This window comes from Corvus brachyrhynchos, unplaced genomic scaffold (genome assembly GCF_000691975.1).
Source record: "Corvus brachyrhynchos isolate BGI_N302 unplaced genomic scaffold, ASM69197v1 scaffold101, whole genome shotgun sequence".
In the NCBI taxonomy this organism is placed as follows: domain Eukaryota; kingdom Metazoa; phylum Chordata; class Aves; order Passeriformes; family Corvidae; genus Corvus; species Corvus brachyrhynchos.
In genome coordinates this window covers 3,921,581-3,938,178 of record NW_008237239.1, presented here as the reverse complement: position 1 = coordinate 3,938,178, position 16,598 = coordinate 3,921,581, and the positions used below count along the sequence as shown (strand labels likewise).

The window sequence follows — 16,598 nt, the reverse complement described above, 5'->3', positions numbered from 1 at the left end:
AGTAAATGTCCCTTCTAGAGACCAAAGTGAGGGATCCTAGTTAAACCAGGTAGCTGCAAGTACATTTTAGTAAACCTTATTAACTGTTTTATGTGTTTTGATGAGGCATATTTAATAAAATTTTGAATAAACCTATATCATGGCTAACAGTTTTAGGAAGATGATGTCCAGGATGTACAGACCAGCTAGACATGGTATCCCAGTTTTCAGTTGCAAATGGCTTAACTTGCAGATACGATCATTTTATGAGATACAAAGCTGGCCTGAATTTTATACTTAATATTTAAATACTTCACTATGAATTGCAATTGTTTTGGTCATTAAATATTTATATCTCTTTGTCAATATGTAGTTTGATGTGTAGTAAATAGTAATTAGTTTTTATATGATAATTAACTACCTTTAAAATATATTCCCTGCAGGAAAATGACTCAAATGATTTGTTAAAATCATTGTATAGCCATCCTGTGCCAAAGGCGAATACTTTAGTCAGTTTAAGTGTGGTAAGTATTTTTTTCTTTTTTAATTCCTACTGACTATGAAATAGTAGGTAAAGTTGAAAGAAGAAGAAACCTCAACCGTTTGAAAGAGTAAATTTATGTTGCTTCCCATCATTAACTGGCTTGGACAACCTTTTTTTATTTTTTTTTCCCTCTGTGCAGGGTAGAGTTTGTCTTGTGTTGTTTTCTAAAAGTCATAGTCATAAAGAAGCAGAAATTTGAAGTTTGCTCTGTGGATGAGAAACTAAACTGCAGTAGGATCTGACAGTGCTAGAACTACGTTTTTGTGCCTCCAGCTGTTTCATGTAGACAATTTTGGTTTCTCCTGCTGTGCATCAGGAGACACTAACTCAGTTTTATTGCCTCTTATGTCTGAGTAGGTACAGTTTCAGGATTGGTCAAAAGTCTGTGAAAGCTGGCTGCTTTCCCATCTTCCTTCTCCTTTTCCCTAGTTTTGCTTAATCATACAAAAATTCTGTAGGAAGAGCAGAAGTACACTGTTATGTGAAACTTTCGGCACATCTCGATGAAAGAATGTGTCCAGGCCTCCTTTGCTTTTGTGCTCTGACTTTTTGTGATGTGACATGGGCTGTGGGGGAAGATGGTGTTGTTGCAGAAACATCTAAAAGGGGATATGTCATTGTTACAGTTCCTGGAGTTTTAACCAGAATTAGCTTATGGGTGCATGTTTAAACACACTTGTAGAGCCTGTGTGAAGTATAAAGCCAGCACAGAACCTCTGCTGTCTCCGAGACATTGTGCATGTTCAGAGCATCTGTACTGTTACTGTGCTTGCCAGAAACAGTGTGCAAATACCTGGGGCTTGGTTGAACCATCACAGTTTGCAGGACACAGAAAGAAGTGATTTTGTAAAGGCTTTGCTTACACATGTACTGAAATATTGTTAGATTATTTGTCTTGACTTTGTGTGATTTCTTGTGACTTTTAGCTCATGTATTTTGGAAATGAGCCCCGTACTTCAGTTAAAGTGAGCACAGGTTCTAGAAAAGCTTCTGGCCCTATTATGAAGGCATAGAAAAATGGAGTCTACCACTTCTGTTCCAGCAGTTACTGATCCTTGCTGCTTAACTTAATGATTATTTTATTTTATTTTAATTTTTAATATTACAAATTCCTTGTTTTTCACTAGGCTATAGAGAGCTAATATTTTCTCCCCTTGTACAGTGCTAATTGACTGTATTTGAAAGTCCTTCCAGTCTTCTTTGTTGTTTTTCACCAGAACAATGAACTGGTTTTGAGGCTGCAGTTGGAATTGTTTCTGTTGATAAGTTTTTTCTTTCTGTTGTCAGTGTAATGTTTCAGTTCCTAGCGCCTTTGCCAAAAATACTTCTGTATATCAAATAATATTTTGCTATCATTAATTGCAGTATTACAACCAGTTATAATTTGGCAACTCTAAAATGCTTTATAAAATGTCCATCAAAGCTTCTGTGGCTCAGAGGGACATAGAGCACTTTTAAATATATTTTCCTTTGTATTTCTCACAAAGTTCACCTTTCTAGAACTTGCCAACCTCAAAATGAATGTTGTGGGGAATGTGGAGATGGCTGTTTTGGTGAATACAGCTGGCTACACTGGAACGACAGATTGCTTGCTCTTAAGTCAATAGTTGGTTTTGTTTCAGTGTTGTCTGACTTTGGAATTGTTTTTTTTCCTCAATTATGTCTTGTTCCCAGTTATATCAAAGAGTTTTGTAATCTTTCTAGCTGAACGATGGTTATCTAAATGCAAACCTCTTGCCAAATGCTTGGCTGCAGGGGCAGTCGAGCAAATATTGTGGGTTCAGATGGGGCAGAGGAGGGAGGAATGGGTCAGCTGGAATCCCAATGCTTGTTGGGTCTACAGGCATCTCTGTTTTTGTAATGCTGCAGGGAGCAGGGAAATATTTATTGCCACTTTCAGTTCTAGTCTTCTGTATTGATATTTCTTTCTTGGCCCTCATAAATAAATAAGTGACCATCAGGAGTAATAGCCTTAAAAATAATTGTGGAAATGACATCATGAGGTGGCTTTTCCTTGTGCCAGGATCAGTCTGGTTCAGATTTCATTCACTCAGATGTGCTGCAGGGTAAAGGCTCATGGGTGCTGCAGCAGGGTTTGGGTGGCAGCCCACAGTGGTCCTTAGGACTGTGTGTGCATAACCATGCATAAATTACATCCAATATCTGGATACATGGTGTTTCCTAGCAATCCTTGGTCAGGAGACACCAAAATACCTTTGTCCAGTTAGGGACCAAGTTCTACTCTCACCTGTTGGTCCCAGTAACAAATATTCTGCAGCTGAAATTTATGAGGTGGTTATTTGTTCTGTGAAACATGAGCTTAAAAATAATTTGGGTCACTTTCCTTTTTAAAAAAGTTTTAAAAATTTTGTTGTTTTTGGAAAAGCCAGCTAAGTCTGAGTTCAAATGGGGGAGGAATAAAAGGAATAAAACTTAACTTTCAGCCAATATTTTAAACATGGAATATTACAAGCAGTACAGCCAGCTTTGGCCTTTTTTGTTGGAAAACTCAAAAGTCAACTGTTCAATCTTTCTCTCATCTTGCATAAGAACCAAGAGATGATTTTTGCAAGTGAGCAAGTTTTGAAAAAACAGCCTTGTCTTGTATCGGTGAGTTTTAAAGGCACTGACTATCTAAAGCCTATCGTAATTAAAGAAATAATCACTTGCTATGGGATATTTCTGTTGATTTGAGGCTTATTTATACCTGTCCTTTGGGAAATTCTGCTGCTGTCTTTGGCCTAAAAGACCAGTCTAATATCAGCATACCTTTTCTGTTTAAGTCCAGCTTCAGAGCTATGTGTGTGTGCATCATAATGCTTTTGTAAAACCTGCTATGAAAATCAAACCCTTGAACTGATGAGCAAAACTTGCATTTTCCAGTGTCCTTTTTAGAGAAAACTTCATAGAGGACAGCAGCTATTGATTTAGTATCTCTTCCAAGGTCATACATCTTCCTAAGCGAGTTCACAAAGATGTGCAAGGACTCCATACCACAGTGTTTCTGCTGCTTTATGGCTCTTAATGACTGCAGTGATGGCTTTTGCTTCTCATAGTTCTGGCTTCCTTTTCTGTTTAATTAGTGAAATATTATTACTTTGTTAATTAGAAATGATTACTTCTCCAAGTTAATAACTTCATTACTCAGAAATCTTTTGATAAATATTCTGTGACCTTATTATGTATAGGGAATAATTTTCTGTTTTCAGTATACTTCTGAAGAATGCAGGCATTCTGTCTGAGTCTAATCTGAATATTTTCCTCTTCTTGACCGGAGAAAAAAATCTCTTTTTTTCCTGTGTTGATGTGAAACAATACCTGTGATATTTATTGTGCAAGTGGTATGATGTTTATGGGATGCCTTTTTTAAGCCAATTTTTTCCTTAAATTTTAACTATTGCCAAATGACCTAATTTGTGGGGAAAATTCTCTATTAAATGTATCAAGCTGGTTTAATAAGTCTCCTACACAGACTTAATACTATTAATTTTTTTTTCTTGAAGGCAAGACACATTTAAGTCTTATAGACTTTAGTTTGATATATCTTTTTCAAATTTGACTTGAAAACAAGCTATGTCTTTGTGTTGCTAATTATAATTGTAAAAATATACTGTAAGAACAAAAGAAGTCTGGAAAAATGTAAAAATTCTGTTAAAAACAAATGCTAAAACCCCAATAATTATCTTATTTACTTAGTATGCACTGAGGTTCTTTCTCCTTCAAGATTTAGACTAACATGCAAAAATGCCTTAAAATTTCTGAGCTAAATCCATGTCTGATAACTAATAAGAGCATTGGATTAATGAGGGTAATTTAAATTATATCTGGTTTTAGTTTAATCCATTTTATATTTACATCCTAGATGGCCTCAAACTAAGATGCATAAAATTGTTAATGTATTTCATAAATGATTGCAGAATCTCAGGCTTCAGATCTTGCATTACTGTTAGCACATTTTTGATACAAAGATGTTTGGAAAGAAAGGAGAATTGTATATCAAGTAATAATATTTCTGTTCTAATTATCTTTCTCATGTGAATGGTTTTTCTTTTCCATTCTAAATTTACATTTTGTCCTTTAACTTTTTTTTTTGTTGCAATTTTTAATTCAGTGCTTAATTTAATCAATGCTATTCTCAGGCTCGTGACAACATTTAAAGCTGGCTTAATTTCAGTGTTATTTCAAAACTGAAGCCCAGTATTTTGTTCCCTTGGTTTTGTGCTATGCAGAACCAGAGCTTGTCATTTCATGTTGTGATCTGCTTAATTCTTTGTCTAGCAGCAGCAAGAATGCTATTAGAGAAATGGCTATTTGCTTAAACACAGATGGGGTTGGAAATCCTAAATGCTGGGTTCTTAAGAAAATAATTCTTTTTCCTGTGTGCATAAATTATCAATTATTTTTTCCCATCGATTAGCACTCGTATTTCATTACTCCTGATATAACTGGATTGCCAACTATCCCTGAAAGTGTAAGTATTCCATTTCTTATTTAACCTCATTTTGGGCTAGGCTGAACTTTTGCTTTTATCAAGAGGAGATTTTTTTTTCCCAAGACCGTTTTTAGAAATGATTGATGTCTATTATTGCAACCTTTAGCTGGTAGTTACTGTTGCATTCATTAACCCCTTTTAAAGCATTAACAGGACATTTCTGACCACTGCTATATCCACCCTTTGCTCGTAGTTACTTGGCTCCTTTGCATTTACTAGGATTACTTACATAAAATATATTCCACTTCTGCACCTCGTGTTTTATTTGAATACTTGCCCTTTAGACAGTGCATTGCTAAGCTGCAAGTTCAGCCTTCAAGATAGACATTTTTTGTGCAAGAAGGTGTTGTTTCCGGCTTTTTGAAAACATGCTGTACCTGCTTACCCTGGGATGCTAACCAAGCACCAGGAACAGAGGTTTGGGGCTTTTTTTTTTTGGTTGTTGTTTTTATTTACTTTATGAAGACTTGCATTCTGTAAATGCTAAGTCCTGAACGGTGCTGTGGGTAAAGCACAAATGGGAAATCTTGGATCACGTTCTCTATGATATGTTTAGCTAGATAGCATCTCATAAAAGAGCTTTGAAGGGTCCTTTTTCCCCCTCTCCAGCCTCCAAATCTGGAATGGTATATGGCTGTATGAGTGTGTTTTTACACTTTCAAACAGTGACTTCCTTCTGGAAGTTAAGCTGTTGGGGTTCCCAAAATCATGCAGTGCCCCAGAGCTCATGCCTGGTGGATGATGGTGTTGGGGCAGCAGGGAGCTGCTCCCAGCTCCCCGCGGCGTCCCGTGATGCAGGGTGGGATGGGCCAGGGAAGGACATAGAGAAACACCAGTGGAGAGGAGCAGGAGGGTGCTGGTAGCAGAGAGGAGGCCTGAGGGTACATCTGTGCTGGTGAGAAGGAGTCTAAGATGGTGGCATGGACCATGTTGCAACCTAAGAGACCAGGGAAAGTTGCTGGATGGAGGAATAAGAGAGGACACTTGTTGCTAGGGCTCATTGGGCAGGACAGGGCTTAGTTTTTTAAATTTATGTCTTCATCTGTTTCACCTTATGTTTTGAATGCCTCTGTTTTTAAGGAATCTCTTAACTTACTGTTTGGGGTTCTAATAGAACATAGTTTTGGAGGCTAGAAGGTGTGTTATGGGCTCAAATTGAAGAAAATGTGGGAAAGCATCTATCTGGACCTGTGGCTGATGGAGGATCTTGCAATGATGCCAGTGTAGATTTATTTTTCTTGTTTGAGAAAGGTAAAGTAATTTTTAGCTGCCTTTCTATAATTATTTTTTACTGCATTAATAGAAGTCTCATCCTTTCAGTGTGAATCAAAATAGTAAGGTACTAATGGAGAGCTAGAACATGCAAGGAGTGAAGAGATGAGGTAATTACAGTAAACTGGCCATAAAATGCATTTTTTTACCTTTTGTTTTAAGGTTCACGTATTTCAGGGGCAGTAACTTTTCAGATGTAACAGAGAAATAACTGTGACTGTTTCCCAAAGACAAATTGGTCTGTACAAGATTGTGAACTGTTTTTTACCACAGCTTTTTCAGCAAGGAATCAGCACACCATTATCAACTGCAGTGTTGGAGGGTGTCTAAGATAAACTGGACTCAAATCCTCATGGTGCATCAGCCTCTGACAACCCCTTAAAAGTAGCACTTGAAAGACCAGAGGGTTTTTTCCAAAATTGAGTGTTTGTAGCCTTAAAGCTCTGGTTTTTATCTCTTCCAAAATTCTATGCAACATGGACCAAGTATAACTCTACTACTTCATGTCTTGAAATTAATAATGGGTTTATGAATTTGCATGAAGCTAGATTGGCTGTTGGATCTTTCTTTGTCTTTTCAATTTCTTTGGGGTTTTTTTTTGTGGGTTTTGTTTTGGTTTGGTTTGGTTTTGGTTTTTTTTGTGGTTTTGTTTTGTTTTGTTTAATGTTGCAATATATCCAAAAGGGAAGTCACTCCACTCTGAAGCTTTTCCTACTCATCTTGCCCTGGCTGTTTTTTCAGGGCTGGGAGGCCTTACTGTTGTGTGTTGGCCACATCCAGAATAGAATAGAATAGAATAGAATGTTAGTGTACAATTCCACTGTTGATGTCTGTCCTTCTGCTAGGGCCTGTCCTTGATAGACCTCCTACATGAACATTCAGTGACATTGTTGTCCCTGAGAACAGATGAACAGGAGTTCTGGTTGCAGATATGATAATGAATATGTGAAATTAAATATTTTGCATATTGGAGGCTGTATTAGTATATTTTCATACATGTTCTCCACTGTTTACAAAAAATTGCTGTTTTCCAGGCGTTTTTGCTGCTAGCTATTTTAGCTTATTCAGAACTTGTGTGTCTCTGGCGCTGTGCCCTGCAGGAATAACTGTTACATTCAGCTGGAACACAGAGATACCCCCACCTTTTTCTCTTTTGCCCCCACTTTTCTGATGTCTGAACTATTAATGGGAGGTGCTGGTGGCTTTGCCTCTGATTAAACCCCACAGTGGGATTCTTATCAGGGGTGAAAAGGGTGGCTGCAGGAAGAACCCAGTACTTTCCACCAGTTCTGCTGGACGTTTGATGTCCTGGCACACACAGCTCAAGCAAAAGCTTGATGTTCTTCAACAAGCTGTTTTGCTGTACTTGAAATGGAATAAAATGAGTTGACTTTGGGAGAGCCTGGCTAAGTAGCAGTTTTATTACTGTAGCTGTGACAGACCAGTTATCACAGTGGTGGAAGATCCCTTCCTGAGTTGGAAGTAATGGTCACCTTAAAAGCATATGGGGATATTGGTATAATAACCAATCTCATAATCTTTCCAATTTGAGAAAACAAAAGGGCAAAATCTAAGTCACAAGCATAATGAAATGAGTGAAATATTAACAGCTTACACCACAGTTAACTTTTCATTTGCTTTAAAACCCAATTAATTATTTTTAAAGTGCACAAGTTTTGGTGGAAAGGGATTTCTTTAATAGTTTGGGGTTTGTTTTTTTTCCCCACCTACTAATTTGACAAAAATGTTCACAAGTAATGTATATCAAATGTTCCACTTAGCTACTACTGTTGCTATATTATTAACTTCTTTTTTATTTAAACAGAGAAACCTCACTGAATATTTTGTTGCTGTGGATGTGAACAACATGCTGCAACTTTATGCCAGTATGTTGCATGAGAGACGAATCATTATTACCTCCAGCAAACTAAGCACTGTAAGTACTTCACACATCTCCTTTTAAGTAGGATATATTGAACATTTCACAAAATGACCTGCAGACCTTTGTGGTTTTAGATATGTTCCATGTGTACTTAAAAGACAATATCTACATACTCTTCTAATATATGGTTTTAGTCTGGCTCTTGAAGTACAAAAGTCTGATTTATGTAAGACCTACTCAGATACATTAAGTCAGGTTAATTATTTTTCTTATCGGGAGATGAGAGTTCTTTAACTCTCCCAAGTTCATTTTTGTGCCTTCTAACCTAAAAAGAATTCTTAAGGGCTATTATAAGATCTTTATTATTCACTTGTGGCTTATTCCATTGGAGCTACTTGAAAGAAATCAAGGGTCCCTAATAATAGCTGCTATCCTAACGTGGTAATAGGTAGATTCATCTTTGTTAGAGTGGTTTGGGAGTGCACACTGTAATATCTCTGATTTGGAGCAGCTCTTCAGACTGTCAATAACGTACAACTCAAAATAGCGGTTTTTTAATTAAAGGTTTTAAGCTGCTGCTCACATTAAAATTTTTTTCCCCCCTCTTATGCCTTCTTAGACTGCATTTTGCATTTTGTTTGGAAAGTATGCCTAAATATTCAGATGCCATTTTATTTTACTCTTCACAGAATCTTACAGGTTTTTAAAATCCCCTGTATTTTGAAAATACTCGCAAGTCAATTTTGCATCAGTACAAGACTGTCACTTTATAACCAAGTTTTACTCATAGAGTATAATTCTTACACAGAATCTTTAGCTTATTAAGCACTGTTACCTTAATTTTTTTGAAGAATGCTGCGTAAAACATTTTGCTTGATATGCTGTCTGTGGTGGAAAATCATTTCTGTGTTTCTGAACACTGGTAATTGCACTACCAAAGAAATGAACACATGGGTACAAGGTTGGATATAGTACTAAAAATTACTATTTTCAAAGACTTGCAAGTGCTGTAAGGAGTGAGAATTCGCTGATTATAAATAGTGGATAAAACTCCTTTCAATTTTTTTGAGTCCAAAGTAAATTGAAGCTAGAGAAGATTCAGAATTGCCATAAAGGGCTGACAGGTTTTACAACTGCAGGTTGTAGTAGTGATTATATAATTTCCTTATTATTTTTTAAATACCACGGTGTTGGGTCCCTGGATCTGTGACCAGCACTGCAGTTAGGGCAGTGCACAGAGGCAGCACTTGCCCTGTGCTCTGCAGGGTGTGGAGCCAAGTCAGTCCTGGGAATTGCAGTGAAGCAAACACGGGGTCATACAAGCAGAGGCCATGTGAACAACGGAAAGCCAGCAAAATAAATACTAAATGAATTTAAACAATCTTCACATTACTAGTTTCTGATATATTTTTAACAACCAAAGATTCTACTTTTTCCTAGGAATTTTCTGTATTTTATTAGAGGGGGTTTTTTCCCCTCTCCATGCTCCCCCTTCCCTTCCTGAAATGGCTAGGGCAAGAATTGTGCTTTACAACACAGTAGTAAGACCTGAATGGGCAAATAGATTTTGAAGGGAAAGCTCTTTCAAAGAATCTGTTTTAGCAGAAGCTCACATGATGTAGCAAAACTGGGGAATCAGAATTTTTTTTCACTTTGCCAGTCTGAAACACTGCTTGCTATATTTAAGGGGAAAAAAAAAAAAGGGGGGGGGAAAGAAATACACCATTTAAAAAGCTCAGCTCCAATGATGCCCCAGTCAACCTTGTTTTACTGCTCCAGTAGAGAGGAGATAGGAATCATGATGGCAGCTCTGAGCCCATGGAAGATTCATTCTGCAGGTGAGCACGTGTCTGTCTGCTTGACACGATTTAGAATTGTACTCTCAGCCTACATTTGGATCTGTTTAAGTCTTGTTTTTGTTAGGCTGAACATCCCAGCTGGTCTCTATTGCTATGATGTGACAAGCCATGAGGAAGCACCAGAATTAGACTGTGCTGATCTAGACTACCTTATTTACATGATCAAATTCCTTTTTGGAAGTCATTACAGAACAACAGATAGAATATTCTGGTTGTGAGAAATTTCCACTTTGTTTACAGTTCAGCTGTTTATTCCTAACCTTTTAATGAATTAATAGCCATCTTGCCTATGTCTTCACTTGAAAATAATTTATGTCACTTTCCAGATGTTTGTAGTGGTGTTTGGACATCCTGGAGTGTCCCCAAGCTGTGAATGTAAATAGTGGCTTGCAGGTCAAATCCAAAATGAGACAGCACACCAGCTTCACTTTCTTTCTAGTTGGTTTTTCAGTCTCCTAGCATTACTTAAGTCATGGCTATACAAAATTACTGCCACATGATGTTGGATCCACTTTTTATACAGGATTGGTTAATTTTCATTTGCAGTAGTGAGTTCTGATGAAACAGAAAAGTAGACTTAGCTTATTAAAAGCTTCAGTTCACAGAAGTGCTGCCTGCTCATCTCTTTCAGGAACAGAACAGGAGTGATGCATGGCTTGCTTCTTTACAGAGCAATATAGTTAAAAAAAGTTAATGAAACACTTTCCAGTATTGCCTATAAGAATTTAATTGAATTGCCAGGAATGATTAAATGTGTTTTTGGCATAAGATATTTCTTCTTTAAAATGGGGATTGCTTGATGTAATACAGCAAGCAAATGGAGTCTGTTTGGACGTTAGCCTTTGCAGGCTTTGTGCTGTTTTACTGTTGCATCCAAAGTGCAGCAGACTGGTACTTTCTATTGCAAAGGTGGTGTTTTAATATTCCTAAATTACAGCTTGATACTTGAAAAGATTAATTGTTCAAAAATAGTGCAATCAAGCACAACTTTCTGTTAAGGGAGTTGTGCCTTATCTTTTGGGTTAACTGAATATGAAGTGTTTATGTCAGTTCATGAAGACTGGGTTGTGATGTCACCTTCAAGTTATCAGCTCTGTTTTGGTTCACTATCTCAGGGCAGTGACTGATAACAAAAGGCATAATTCAAGGCCTTGTTCACTTTCTCCTCGCCCTTCTTGTGGGGGCCAGGAATGGAAAGCTGCCCTTACTTATGTTCAGGAATTCTTTGTCTACCATTTCTGCCCTATTAATTTCATACTGTCACTATAGTCAAGTAAAGAATCAGTCCTAGTATGGAAAAAAGAAGGGGGGAAATGATGGTATATTAAAAAGGGTTTACTGTAGAGGAAAAAATAAAAGAAGGTTGCCTGTTTTAAGCTGCCCAGTAGAGTTTTTTAATTAAAAAAAAAAAAAACAAAACAGGAAAAAAAGAACCATCTTGAGAGTGTTCCAGTATATATTTTATTTTAGCCAAGCAGGCTTTGTTTTATGTGCATCTTCAGATTTTTACAGTTGTTGTATTTTCTTTGCATCTTCCTTGAAACTGGTTTTCTGTGGGTTTATCCCCTTTAAAAACTCATTCGGTGTAGATATTTGTCTTCTAGTCCTTCCAATTACTACCAAGATATAAGTGGAAACTTCCCACCCCTCCATTCTCTTGTAGCTTCTGGGTCATTATTTGCCCGAACTGTTGGTTCTTTTATTAGCTTGACTTTCCAACCACTTTAATAATGTGATTATCACCAACCTCACAGCTTGCTTCAGGCTTAGTGTTAGAGCGAGATGGATTCAGCTAGCCTGAGGATTATGCTCTGTAAGATCTGTTTGTAGCAAAAAAATTACCATTTCTGGCTTTTGAACAGTAAACTATGAAAGAGAAACAAAATATATGGCTTTGGATTAAGCAAAAGGATGAATGAAACAAAGGGATTGATCTATTCACAGAGGTGGCTGTTAGTTATTTCACTTTAGCAGCAAAAGGAAGACCTTTCCTAAATGTCATGCTGTACGTTCTTGCCCAGCACTGTTTTCTCCCACGTCACTGCATCTGCATGTATTCTTATTAGTTGCATGGAGCTGTATGAGTTTCAGTACAAATAACTTTTTAATTCAGTCTTTCTATAAATTATTAAAGCACTGGGGTTGGATTTTCCACGAAGGCTGAACTTACAGCATTGATTTTATGCATGCTGGAGGCAGGCCCTAGATGTTTTGGCCCCAAGTGCACCTGCTGTGGTAGTCTACCAGAACATCATACCACACTCTCATGTATTCAAAGCAAAGGAATAAATCATGATTTTACAACAGTGCATCAGTTGACTTATTGCTGTTTTGTGACCGGAGGTAGGAAGGATTGCTGTTTAAAGCCATGTCATCGGTTCTCAAGTCACTCAAGCATGAAAGCTTGTCATATGCCTCTGTAATTGTACCTCTGCAGTCTCTCCCTAACTAGTCAGCTGGGGCTGTGTGTTCATCTCCAACACCCGCCTGGCCAGTGTCTGACAGGAGCTTTCTCATCAGCCTGTCAGTAATATGCTAACTAGATGGGATCGTCTGCGGCCGGCGCTGGCAGGTGGAAGGGATGCTACGCTTTAAAGCAAATGTCTAAGTGTTAGCTCCACTTGGACCAGTATTTGTTTCAGGTAATACAAGCCTGATGTGTCTCAGAGCAGGTGCGTACAAGTTCTGCTTGGTGCTGGCTCTGGGTTTCTTTGGTAGCCCTACAAAAACAGACATGTATGTCAATAGAAGATACAGATTTGTTTTGGTGGTGAAGGAGCGCTGAATATAAATTTACACACATACATTTGTGGAATCACTTTTACTGTTGCTTCCATGCAAAGAGAGCTTTCTACAATTGCCCTCAGTGAATTGGACTGAGTATTGGCTTTATTCTCTTTGCCTCATTAGTCTTGTTCAGCACTTGTCACACTATCCATAGTTGCTCAGTAAAAATACTACAGATTTAAAATTTAATTCGTATCTCAAATTCATGTGACCTGGAGATGTTCAAGGGCTAAATTTAGTTCTTAAAAGTCAAGAAATGGATGGGAATTTATCATTAACTTGCATGGCAGAGTGGATATTCTGCTGATACTCACTGTGCTCCCAGAAGCATAATTAGAATTAATTTTGGAATATAGCCTCAGTTGGGGCATTTGGTCTGGAAGTAAATGACAAGTGGCATTTAAATTTTTTTTTTTTTTTTTTAGTTCAGGTGTAAGCAGTCTAAGATAAACTGGGCAGGGGTGTAAACTGTTGTAGGTGCAGTTAAGTTCCCATTGGGACACCTGTAGGGAGCACACTTCCAGCAATGAGGCTGTGGGATGTCAATATGGAATACAGTGGAATTAGGATATACAGCCACATCTGGAAAGCTCTCTCAGTCTTGAAGTTTAGAATAGTTTTCCCATTGCCACAGCATAATATTAGGAGAAATAATTGCTGAAAGAATTTGTGAAAAGAAATTGAAATGTGTTGTTAAAAAATCATCTTTTAATGAGAGTGGGGGGGAAAAGCCAATAAATTGTTGAAAATTGCTATTACCTGCCGTCTGTGTAAAACATGAAAAACTTCATTGCTGGGTTTTATAAAAAAAATTTAAAAATCCCAAACCTCAAAAATCCACACTGTAAAAGAAAAAAGGCACGTAGGCAGAAAGACAGATCTACAAATTAGTTTCAGAATTTAATTTTTTACTTACTAGCACTTGCAGGAAAAAAGAAAGTTCCAAGATTGAGTTAAACTAGGGTAAAGTTGTTTCTTTCTCCAGTTCACATGAGATTTGGCAATTCAGTAGAAACTGAGGGAAAAAAACGCTGTGCAGAGCCAGCGCAGGCACTGCTGTGGGCGTAAGCGCTCTGAGAGAAGCCTTTAGGAACTGAGTCCTTTGTGGCTGGGCTGGAGGGGAACTGAAAGGGGAAGAGTCCCTATTCTGTTGAGCAGAACTGTCTCACCCCCTCCAAAAAGTACCAGTAAAGTCATTTGGTGGTCGTGTGAGGCAAAAGAAGTGATGAAGGGTTGCTGAGGGTACATGAGTGCAATACCAGCCCTCGTTCTGGTGTGCTGGTATGGCAAGATTTCCCCTTTTCACACTTGCTACTGCTTTATCACTCTTTTTTTCCTAAATTCACCAATGATAAGATGAGCTATAGCATCATTGGTGGTTATCTCTACTCTTGCTACAGTAAGTTGTCTGTCAGCCATTCACAAGGAAGTTTTTCCCTGCTGCTGCTTAGAGTATGGCAGAAGAACATGCCATGGAGTTCCTTTGGAGGAGGAAATGTTAATCAGAAATGATTTTCCTGGAAGCTCTCCTGTCAGAGGTGGGAAATGTTTGCAGAACCGCCTTATTTTATGGGAGGGTAGCTCTTCCTCCGTGGAGACAGATTATAAAATAAAGGAGGAAGGAAAGGACGTGTCAGGAGATGGTCAGGAAAAGGGACATGAAGGTGTGAATGTTTGTAGTGTTCTGTGTTTTTGTGATTAAGGCAGAGATAAAGAAGTTAGGGAATAAATGAATGTCAAGATGGTAATAAACAAATCAAGAACATACAGAGATGAAATGAAGAAATGTGAGGAAACTGCAATTTTTGAACAGATGATTTAAAGAAGCATAGTTAGTTTATTATAGGATAAATGAGTATCATAAGAGGCATGTTAGTTAACCTGATCTCTAACGTGTTAGGGATAAAACCTGATGATTAACTTCCAAGAGTTCCCTTTTCAACCTATAAAAAATACAAAAAACCTTTCTGGTATGAAAATATTGAGTAACTGAATGAAGTTACATATTTTTTTCTCTGCACCCACACCTACTTTGTTATATAGATACCTCTGATTATCTGTAAAAGCTCCTGTAGGTCCCTGGTGTAGGCGCAGTATGTCAGTGGTATTCCTTGTTGAGCACTCACCTGTCTACTACCACTTCAATTCTATTTTCTGCTCAGCTTCAGTTATTGGGAAACATGTCACTCCTGGAGCCATAGGCAAGGAACAAGCCGTGTCTGCAGCCTTCTCTTTTCTCTTCCAAACTAATGCACAAGAATGATGCCATAATGCTGCTTTGTGAATCAAGAATTGCAAGAAAAGAATGAAATTGATTGTATATGAAGTGCTGTCAAAATCATGAATAACACTCATCTCTTCCCTTTCCTTCCCTCAGAAAGAATGATAAAAGGAAGTGAATAATCCTAAAAAACCCTAACAGCAATTCCAGGAGAAAATAAGTTTTTTATATAAGTGTTTTCTTTTTCATCTGTAATTTTTACAAGGGAAAAAATTAAAAATTTCATCTGTGAACTGGAAATATATTTTCCTTTCTCTCTCCCTCTGTGAGAGAGGAGAGCTGGGTTTTCATCTTGCCAACAGGAGGAAAATGCATTATGGCTCATTTAAGGTCCTCCTTCTTTTTCTTCCTAAAGATTATGGGGATGGCAGATGGAAAATGATTAGCCAGGAGCTAAATTAAAGTATTACATAGAAGTGACTTTGCATATCATGGCTTGGGCAATATATTCTGTTCTCTTTCGTTGCTAATTTTTTTCCTCACTGATTTCTCACCAATGCCATCAGAATGGGCTAGTTTATCATTTAGTCTTGAGTGTTTAATCTTTAGAGCTGGAAATAGATTTATGCTTTCTTGTAAACTGGCAAAAGCAAGAGCTCCCTTTGCACTTTACTCCCCAGCAATCTTCCCCTGCCCTGCCCCCTGTTCAAGAAGTGGATGGAAAGGTAGGTCTCCACAAATGTTAAGCATCTGTTATGGGTTTGGGGCCTGATCTCATTCTCAATCCAACAAGTTTTAGATGTGTTTGCCCCTCTAAAGTTGGTTGTCTTATGAGTTGTAATAACATAGAGGAGAGGCTTCCTTTCACCTGTACGACTGTTCCCCTTTCAGGAAGCAGATAGTGGTTTCTCAGTAATTCTTGTGAACTGAGAGTGTTGGGGTAGGAGCAGCAAGGGTTGGTCCAGGCTGATGGTAACTGCTGTAATTGTGGTAAAACAGTGACCCATCCCCTACAGTTTATTGCTGTAGGTATTAATGAGTAGATGAGATAACAAAACTACACAGAATCTTGGGCATCTTTCAACATATGTGTGGTCAAGGCAGTGGGAGGGAAGCAGTTCTTTGGCCCATTGGGACTGTGAGGGGGGAGGGAGAGAGCACACCAGCACCTGTTTCTGGACATGGTGTTGACAGAGATTGACAGTGTTTGATGATTTTTCAGGAAATGGTTTTATCACAGTAGTTCTTTAGTTGCTTACAGTAGATTTTGAAAGGTTGTACAGAATCACAGGTTAATTTTACTTTATTATTTGTTTAACTTCTGTTGCTGTTTTTGGCTTTCTGACAAGATTCTGCTAATCAGTTTCTGTCTTTCTAGTTTGTGCATTGCAATGTGTGCAAATCTTGCTACCTATGCTCTTCCTCTCTTTTTACCTTTGAATGTAGAACAGGCTTTGAAGAAAGTAATTTATATAGGTAGAAACTGCCAGGTAACTTTTGTGCAGGATACAGGTATTTTCTTGTTACTCATCGAAATTATGTGAATATTAGGTATCAAATAA

The 16,598-nt window shown here is 37.8% G+C and overlaps 1 protein-coding gene across 3 annotated transcripts in view; it reads left to right on the top strand.

Annotated features, from left to right (window-relative positions):
* DENND1B (DENN domain containing 1B) overlaps window positions 1-16,598 on the top strand; it is a 170,522-nt gene that overhangs the window by 91,764 nt on the left and 62,160 nt on the right. Inside the window, exons 7-10 of one of the 3 annotated variants that reach the window (XM_017729711.1) lie at window positions 423-503; window positions 3,074-3,133; window positions 4,941-4,994; window positions 8,113-8,223. In XM_017729711.1, coding sequence (XP_017585200.1) covers window positions 423-503; window positions 3,074-3,133; window positions 4,941-4,994; window positions 8,113-8,223 — 306 coding nt within the window. The remainder of the gene's footprint in view (window positions 1-422; window positions 504-3,073; window positions 3,134-4,940; window positions 4,995-8,112; window positions 8,224-16,598) is intronic. The other 2 variants (XM_017729712.1, XM_017729713.1) reach the window with 2 other exon arrangements.